The 8,972-nt window shown below is 52.6% G+C and overlaps 1 protein-coding gene across 2 annotated transcripts; it reads right to left on the bottom strand.

Annotated features, from left to right (window-relative positions):
* Window positions 1-5,835: 5,835 nt before the first annotated feature.
* On the bottom strand, window positions 5,836-8,392 carry LOC125520499 (aldo-keto reductase family 4 member C10). Of its 2 annotated transcripts, XR_015604796.1 has the most exons (8): window positions 8,154-8,392; window positions 8,029-8,079; window positions 7,868-7,944; window positions 7,659-7,746; window positions 7,289-7,561; window positions 6,763-7,207; window positions 6,286-6,552; window positions 5,836-6,195 (listed from the first exon to the last, which is right to left on the bottom strand). XR_015604796.1 is itself a non-coding variant. In XM_048685452.2 (6 exons), exons 1-6 carry the CDS (start codon window positions 8,262-8,264, stop codon window positions 6,878-6,880), a joined length of 930 nt encoding a protein of 309 aa, XP_048541409.1. In that variant the 5' UTR covers window positions 8,265-8,392; the 3' UTR covers window positions 6,602-6,877. The 2 variants fall into 2 exon arrangements, 1 of the variants encoding a protein (XP_048541409.1); XM_048685452.2 differs by lacking the exons at window positions 5,836-6,195; window positions 6,286-6,552 and having other exon boundaries at window positions 6,602-7,207.
* Between the last annotated feature and the right edge of the window lie 580 nt (window positions 8,393-8,972).

Below are 8,972 nucleotides of genomic sequence, written 5' to 3' on the forward strand. Positions count from 1 at the left end.
TTCAGCGGGGTTGGGGGTAGGGTTTGGGCAATAATTTATACATAATGAACGACACGTACTTACTGTTAGTGAATGGGATCATGGCAGCTGCGATTTCTAGAAGATGTGTCATCTGTTCCTGCTGTGAAGTGAACAGACAAAGCTGTGGCAGGATTATTTTGCACAACGTAGGCATCACTTGCACAGTGTCTCGACCTATTCAGGCTGCAAGAAATGGTTCATCTTCGAGCACGTCGTGCCTTCTTTTTGCTAGATGAATAGAAGGCTCTCCTGAAAAAAGAAAAGAGCTGGCTTAGAGCTCCCCTCTTGACTTGCTTGGCCAGTTGGCCTCTTTGATGTAAGTAGAGTTGCTGGATCCATGTGGCCGGACCCCGGAGAGCCCGCTTCTCCGGGACGTCGGCGCTGCCGTGCTCACCGTAGGCGCCGGCATGATGGTGCTCGGCTTCTGGGAGGAGGTCCGCAACGGCAGACCGAGTAATCTCTGCTCACCATCTAAATAATACGCACGCTTTTCTTGTTTTTTGTTTTTTTTTCTCTTTCGGATTGATGATTGTTTTGATTTGCGCGGAAAAAATCCGGAGGAAATTCTATAGATCAACAAGAAAATTTATTTATTTGAACTTTATCATGCAAATTATTAATGAGAAGTTGGTTGGTATCTCGCAATCTGCCTGTCTTTTGCTCTGCATTTTCAGAAACTCTGCAGGAAGCTGGTGCACATAAGTGACGGGCAGGTATATTTCCTTATGTGGCCTTTGTTCAGGACGATGGCGTGGTTAATTCTGTTAAGCGTAGCGTTGGTTAGCTGTAACTATTGTTTAGGGATTGTGCATATCCTAACTATGACAAGGATCGGTTGTGATCCTTAGCCTTGCCGTGTACTCCAAACATGTATGTGTTGTTGTCTATATAATGAGAAAGCCCCACGGTGGGCAAAGTACGGCAAACAAAATTGATCTATTAGTTTTAATTTGGTAACAGAGCGATTGTTCCGATCCAATCTCCCGAGGCCGCGCGCGATGACAACGTCCACGCTGCAGCTCTCTGGCACCACCGTCGGCGCGCTCACCTCCTCCTCTTCCGCTTCCTTAGCCGCCGGCGTTGCCACCTCCATCCCCACCACCCTACCTACCTCTTTCAACAACACCATTACCATCCGTTTAGATCGCTCCAACTATCTCCTGTGGAAAACCCAGGTCGTGCCCGCCATTGCCGGCCAAGGGTGGTATGGTTTCCTGGACGGGTCTTGCGCCTGCCCTCCCGCCACCATCACCACGGGAAGCGGGGATAAAGCCACCACGGAGGCCAACCCGGAGTATGCGCGCTGGTGGTACGCCGATCAGCGTGTCCTCTCGATTCTTGTCGGATCGATGAGCGAGGACATCCTCGCGCAGATGGTCGGGCGCACCACGTCGGCTTCGGTGTGGAGCTGCGTCGCCGACCTGTTTTCCGCCCAAAATCGGGCCGGGATCCGTCAGATTCGTCGCCAGCTGACGACGTTAAAGAAGAACGACATGTCCGCCGCCGACTACTACAGCAAGATGAAGGGGTTTGCCGACGCCATGGCAATGGCGGGCTCCCCCGTCCCCGACGATGAACTGATCGACTACATCGTCGTTGGCCTCGGATCCCAGTTCGAGGCACTTCAGCAAGCTCTCGCCGTCCTTGGTGCCGCCAACGCCTCCCTGTCTCTTTCTGAATTTTACCCCATGCTGCTGTCTTGTGAGGCGATCCAGGTGCAGAACGCTCAGGCCGGCGGATACTCCTCCTCGGCGAACGCCGCGGCTCGGCAGGGTGATAGCAGCCACGGTGGCGGCCGCCCCTTCGACATCACCGGGCGCTCTGGTGGTGGCCCATCGCATGGCAGCGGTGGCCAACACGGTGGTGGCCACTATGGCGGTGGAGGCTCCTACAACGGTGGCCAGCAGGGCAACCGTAACACAAACCGCAACGGCGGCGGCGGTACCGGCGGACAAGGCCAAGGCGGTGGCGGTCAAGGCGGTGGCAACTGTCCTTGGCGCCCACGCTGTCAGGTCTGCAAGGCATGGGGTCATGAGGCCCTCTCCTGCAAGAATCGCTACAACGACGCCTTTCAGGCCGACGGACAGCGCTCCGGCAACGCTGCCGCCTCCACCCACGGCCACAACGAGCGGGTGCCCCAGTCACAGCCGTGGTTCTTCGACACAGGGGCAACCGATCATCTCACTAATGACATGGAGCGACTAGGCATCCATGAACGCTACCACGGGAAGGACCAGGTTCAAGCCGCAAACGGCTCAGGTATGTCTATTACGCACGTTGGTCAATCTCGTTTAGCTGGTTCTTCCCTAGTTTTGAACAATATCCTCCATGTCCCTTCGTTGGCCAAAAATTTACTCTCCGTTTATCGCCTTGTTTTTGACAATGACATCTTCCTCGAATTTCACAAATATTTCTTTCTTGTTAAGGACAAGGTAACGAAGAAAATCCTCCTTCGCGGTAGGAGTCGTGGAGGCCTTTATCCTCTTCCGATCGGTCGAGCCTCCCATCATGAGAAGCATGCGTCTTCTGGTGTCAAGCTTTCATCGCACCACTGGCACCAGCGTCTTGGTCATCCGTCAAATAAAGTAGTTCAAACAACTATCAAGTCCAATAATCTCCCGTGTACTCCAAACATTGAGTCTTCTATCTGTGATGCTTGTCAACGTGCTAAGAGTCATCAATTACCTTATGGTTATTCCACCCGTGTGTCTACTACACCTCTTGAGCTTGTTCATACAGATGTTTGGGGTCCGGCGTTGCCTTCTTCTGGGGGTTTTAAATACTACATTAGTTTCATTGATGACTATAGTCGCTATTGTTGGATATACTTGCTTAAGCATAAATCCGATGTTGAGAATGTTTTTTATGTGTTTCAGAAGCACGTTGAGTGCCTCTTAAACACCACTATTCGCGCCGTGCAGTCTGATTGGGGCGGTGAGTATCACCGTCTCCATGCCTATTTCCAGCGCATCGGTATTTCCCACCATGTGTCATGTCCTCATACATCTCAACAAAACGGTATTGCTGAACGGAAGCACCGACATCTTGTCGAGACTGGGCTAGCTCTCCTTGCGCATTCCTCTCTTTCACTCCGGTTCTGGGATGAAGCGTTTCTCACCGCATGTTATCTTATCAATAGAATGCCTACTTCAGTCATAAATCATGCCACTCCTCTCTTTCGCCTCCTCAACATAGCCCCCGAGTACTCCTTCCTTCGTACGTTTGGATGCGCTTGCTGGCCTAGCCTCCGAAAATATAACTCCCGTAAGTTAGAGTTTCGCTCCAAAATGTGCGTGTTTCTTGGATATAGTCCTATGCACAAAGGCTACAAATGCCTCGATCGCAGTACCGGTCGCATCTACATATCTCGCGATGTTGCTTTCGACGAGAATGTTTTTCCGTTTGCCACTCCAGGTGCGGTGGTTGACGTGTCTCAGCTCCTCCCTGTGTCGTTTCCTCCGAAAGAACCAGTTGTTCAGAATGACCATGCGCGTAATTATGACATGTCCTTGTTACCCGTTGATGCTACTGGTGTTTCTTCTGTTATTTCTGTTCAGGTACCAGCCCGGGCGATCGACGTACCAGGCGCAGGATCACTTGACGTGCATGTGCATGCCCCGCCTTCCGAGGCGCCCAGCGCTTCGCACCGGCCCGCCAGCCCACGCCTGGCCACTGCCTCGTCCTCGCCTTGCTCCGCGTCCGGCCCACCTGACGGGCCGCAGTCGCCCAACGCCGATACTGGGCCCGGCGCTGATGCTGGATCGTCCTCTCCAGTGGCCAGCTCCCCTGTGCGCGACCAGGGGGAGGTTCTTTCGCCGCCGCCCTCTGCTGATGTCTCCTCATCTGCGACATCCTCAGTGCCGCCTGCTTCTCCGACAGCGCCTCAACCTATGACGACACGGCAGCGCAACAATGTGTTCCGTCCGAAGATATGGACGGACAGTACGGTCCGTTATGATCCGTATCGCCGCGGAGCATTTCTCGCTGTTCCGGCGACGCATCGGGTTGCTCTTTCAGAACCAGCATGGAGGACCGCGATGGAGGAAGAGTTCGACGCCCTTCAGCGGACTCAAACATGGGTACTTGTCCCTCGGCCCCCCGGTACTAACATTGTTGGCAGTAAATGGATATTCAAGACGAAGTTTCGCCCCGATGGCTCTGTTGATAAATACAAAGCCCGTCTCGTTGCCCGTGGTTTCACTCAGCAGCATGGCATCGATTATCATGACACCTTCAGTCCAGTGGTCAAACCTGTCACTGTTCGTCTTGTGCTCTCCCTCGCCGTGTCGCGTGGATGGTGTCTTCGCCAGATTGATGTCAGTAATGCGTTTCTCCACGGTTTCTTGTCTGACGATGTGTATATGCAGCAGCCTCCTGGTTTTGAGGATCCTCGTTATCCACGACATGTTTGCAAACTTCAGCGTGCTTTGTATGGTCTGAAGCAGTCTCCTCGCGCCTGGTATGCCCGTCTGAGTGATAAACTTCATCAGCTTGGTTTTGTTTCCAGCAAGGCAGATACCTCTCTGTTCATCTTCGATCATCAAGGTGTTCAGGTATTCATGTTGGTGTATGTTGACGACATTGTTATAGCTGGTTCTTCGGCTGCTGCTGTTGATCGCCTCGTTCAGACTCTCGCTGGCACCTTTCCTATCAAGGATCTTGGGCGTTTGGAGTATTTTCTCGGTATTGAGGCTACATATCGTTCCTCTGGCCTGCTTCTTACTCAGCATAAGTATGCTCTCGATCTTCTGCATCGTGCTAACATGGAGAGTTGTCGTTCAGTTCCCACCCCCATGTCATCCACGGATAAACTCTCTCGTACTGCTGGTATTGTGCTTTCTGCTGAAGATGCCTTTAAATACCGCAGTTTGGTTCGGGGTTTGCAGTATCTCACATTGACGCGGCCAGATCTTTCTTTTGCTGTCTCCAAAGTTTGCCAGTTTCTGTCTCAGCCGACCACTGTTCATTATGAAGCTGTCAAGCGTACTGTCTCCACGGGACTGCAGTTTGCACGTTCTCCTTCGTGTGCTCTCAACATCTACACTGATGCTGATTGGGCTGGCTGTTCAGATGATCGGCGCTCCACTGGCGGTTTCGCCATCTTCTTTGGTCCCAACCTTGTCTCGTGGAGCTCTCGTAAGCAACCCACTGTCTCTCGTTCGAGTACCGAAGCTGAATACAAAGCCTTGGCTAATGGCACTGCCGAGGCTACTTGGATACAGTATGTGCTGCGGGAGCTTGGAGTGCATCTATCGACACCCCCAGTTTTATGGTGTGACAACCTCGGCGCTACGTATTTATCGGTGAATCCTGTCTTCCATGCACGTACCAAGCATATTGAGATTGACTTCCACTTTGTTCGCGAGAAGGTGGCCATGGGCGCTCTTGATGTTCGGTTCATCGCGTCTGGTGATCAACTAGCTGACATGTTCACTAAACCCGCTACTCATCTCACCCTCCGTAGATTTCAGTCCAATCTAAACCTCGTTCACGTCGGTTCCGATTGAGGGGGAGTGTTAAGCGTAGCGTTGGTTAGCTGTAGCTATTGTTTAGGGATTGTGCATATCCTAACTATGGCAAGGATCGGTTGTGATCCTTAGCCTTGCCGTGTACTCTAAACATGTATGTGTTGTTGTCTATATAATGAGAAAGCCCCACGGTGGGCAAAGTACGGCAAACAAAATCGATCTATTAGTTTTAATTAATTCAATGACAAGACATGGAGACTATAGGTAAGCCTCTCTTTTTCCCCATCTTTGGTAACTTCTTAATTAATAATTAGTCTAACAATGAGCTGACTACATCTTCATCTTTTCACCATCATCTCTAGAGAGCTTCTCAAAGGTCCACAGTATTACGCCGGGCTTTAGATTTCGCTGCTGTAATCTTTCGGAGGACTTCTCCCGTTTCCATCGCCGTGATTTGCAATTTGTGCGCGGGTGATGGTACCAAGTTCTTTCTCATGCAGTTAAATTTTTGTCCGGTGCTACATTCTCCTTAATTTGATTGTTCAAGGGAAGGTTTCAGAAAACAGCATAACTATGTATGCTACTTCTTTTAGGTGTGGCTGACATAGCCGGGAGGCGATTCGGCTGCGCGAAGCTCCCTTACAATACCGACAAATCCTACACCGGAACCACCGCAATGTTCTTCGCCGGCTTCGTGTCATCGGTCCTGTAAGCAAAAGAGCAATGAAGTCCCAGGTCATCTTTTGTTTTGTTGTCTGTAACTGTATGACTGAAACTAGAACTGGATGTGGTGTACCTGCAGCTTCATGGGCTACTTCGACCTTTTCGGGTTCGTCGAGCAGAGCTGGGCCATGGCCGTTGGCTTCGGCATCACGTCGCTTGCCGCGGCGACCGTCGAGTCACTCCCCGTCAGCACGCGCTTGGACGATAACCTGACGGTTCAGCTCGCCTCTACGCTCGTCGGCGGCCTGGTTTTCTACTATGTTTGTGGTGGTGGTGGTGCCGGAAGCGACGACTGGAGCACCATCTCGGCAAGTGCTGCGGTGGCCTTTGCAGGCAGTATCTAGCACAGTGAGGGGACATTGCAGTAAATTAGAAGGCCTTGTTGGTGGTGACACTGCAATGAACTGTTCTATCTGCTTTTTTTCACAATGACTTTGGATTGACTAATGCATCAAAACAAAAATGACAGAGCAGGACAAAGCTATTTGTATTTTACAACTTCCAGGGAGGATTCTGAACTCAAATCACTCATGCAAATTGCTCTACATACCAGCAGCAGCGAAGCTCGAGCTCCTTCGACTGCTGATTATTACTACCGCATTATTCTGTTGCCATGGCAGCACTTGGCAGCCTCCGCTCAAGGAACAGTGACTGTTCTGTTCAGACTATATTTCACCATCCCAGATCTCTTCTTCGGATTTGAACAGGCCTTCCGGGTGAGTCCAGAATTTCCCGCGGATCAGCCTTGTTTGTTCGATTTCAGAGAAGCCGGCGAACAGGTCGCTCGGAATGGACCAGTCGAAGACGTCGAAGTTGGCCTTGATCCTCTCCTCGTGGGTGCTCTTGGGCAGCACGCTGTGCCCCGACTGGATCCCCCACCGCAGCGCCACCTGCGCCGGCGTCTTCCCCAGCTTCTCCGCCGTCGACACCACCATCGGGTGCTCCAGCACGGTGAATGCTTTGAACGTCCCCGGCGAGCCCAGCGGCGAGTAGGCCTGCATACGCATGAACTGTTGAACACACCGGGAAAGCTACAGTAACAATGGCGTGTTTCTATACGAGAGACATTAACGTACGGAGAAGTGTATCCCTTTGGACGCGCAGAGGTCCCGGAGCTTGGCCTGCTGCCAGACGGGGTGGCACTCCACCTGGTTGGCCGCCGGCGGCACGCGCGCGACGGCGAGCAGATCCTCCAGCTTCTTGCACGAGAAGTTGCTGACCCCGATGGCGCGGGCCTTGCCGGAGTCGTAGACGCCCTCCATCGCCGCCCACGTCGCCGGTATGTCGGCCGGGATCACGTTCTCCGGGCTGAAGCCGGCGCCCTTCTTCATCCGGATCGGCCAGTGTACCTGACGAGAACGAAGAATGCATCTCAGGAATCAAAATCAAGATACCGGGTGGAAGAAACTGCAGCAATGCAGTCAGTCAGATGGTGCGCGGGCTCACGAGGTAAAGGTCCACGTAGTCGGTCTGCAGGTCCTGGAGCGTGCCGTCCAGCGCCACCGGCACGTCCTCCGGCGCGTGGTTAGTGCACCTCGAAACATTCAGATCAAGATTTTCGCTCGTTAACTTCTCAGTTTTTCGCAATTGGAGTGTCTGAATGGGCAATGTTCAGATGATGGGAGGATGGGAAGACAAACACTGCAAAGGCTCACCATAGCTTGGAGGTGATGAAGAGATCTTGCCGGCTGGTTATGCCCTCGTCGAACACCTTCTTGAGGGCGAATCCGATCTGCAGTGGCGTAGAGGTTGTCTAGTGTCCTGCCTTTTGATGCAAATTAACATCGTTAATTTGAGAGAGGGACGATCTGGTTACCTCTTTCTCGTTGCCGTAGACCTGAGCACAGTCGATGTGCCGGTAACCAGCCTGCATTATTACGCAGAGTAAGATTCAGACAGCGCGAAGGAGCATCGGTTTGCAGCGACGACGTACGCACGCACCTTGACGGCGGCGTAGACGGCGTCGCCGACAACGCCGGGCTCGGACTGCCAGGTGCCGAGCCCGACCGACGGGATCTTGGCGCCGGTGCTGAGGACGAAGTGGCTGGCCATGCCTTCAGCGCTCGTACGTAGCTAGCGTGCGCAGAGTGTGTTCGCACTTGCAAGTGGGAACCGAGTGGAAGATGCGCGCGGAGACGAGAGACGGCGACCGACTGCTCGATCGCACTCGCACGGGCCAACTTGTAGAGGCACTGCGGGCCGGCAATGAAGTTTGCGTCGCTGTTACCGGTGAGGCAGTGATGTCGATGCGGCAGCGACCGTGCAATTGCACGTGCCAGTGGGGCTGGAGGACACAGACACGCCAAACGTGGTGCTGTCGTGTCTTTACCTTCTGACGGCCAAGAGCACAAGACTACGCCGACACCCTAACGATTTGCTCGTGGCGGAAAACAATGCCCCTAAGAGCATCTACCGCCGGAGTTGGCAAATACGGCCCTATACATCTATACGTGTCTGCAAACAGTGTTAGATGACCCCTCGTTTACCATGTCGCTCAATCACACATCTCAAATATGTACCCTCAAATTCATGCAAGTCATGCACATCGATCGATACGATCCTCAAATTCATGCAAGTCATGCACATCGATTATACGACACAAATTCATCATAATTCAACGTTTTGAAACAAAAACAACAAAGCAAAACAAATCATATCTCAACAATCTGGACACGCCAACATAAACAAAGTTCGAGCGTAACAGATCACTCACTGGCCGGATCAGTCACCAGACGCCAGCTATGCCGCCTGCTCCGTGAC

The sequence above is a fragment of the Triticum urartu genome, chromosome 1A, assembly GCF_056163025.1.
Source record: "Triticum urartu cultivar PI428250 chromosome 1A, HENAU_Tu73, whole genome shotgun sequence".
Classification (NCBI taxonomy): domain Eukaryota; kingdom Viridiplantae; phylum Streptophyta; class Magnoliopsida; order Poales; family Poaceae; genus Triticum; species Triticum urartu.

Excerpts from the sequence above, each read along its gene's own strand:
- LOC125520499 (XM_048685452.2), bottom strand. The coding sequence starts at position 8,264 with ATGGCCAGCCACTTCGTCCTCAGCACCGGCGCCAAGATCCCGTCGGTC. Across the intron at positions 8,080-8,153 it reads CCGTCTACGCCGCCGTCAAG|GCTGGTTACCGGCACATCGA; the intron begins GTGCGTGCGTAC and ends GTAATAATGCAG. Across the intron at positions 7,945-8,028 it reads TCTACGGCAACGAGAAAGAG|ATCGGATTCGCCCTCAAGAA; the intron begins GTAACCAGATCG and ends ACGCCACTGCAG.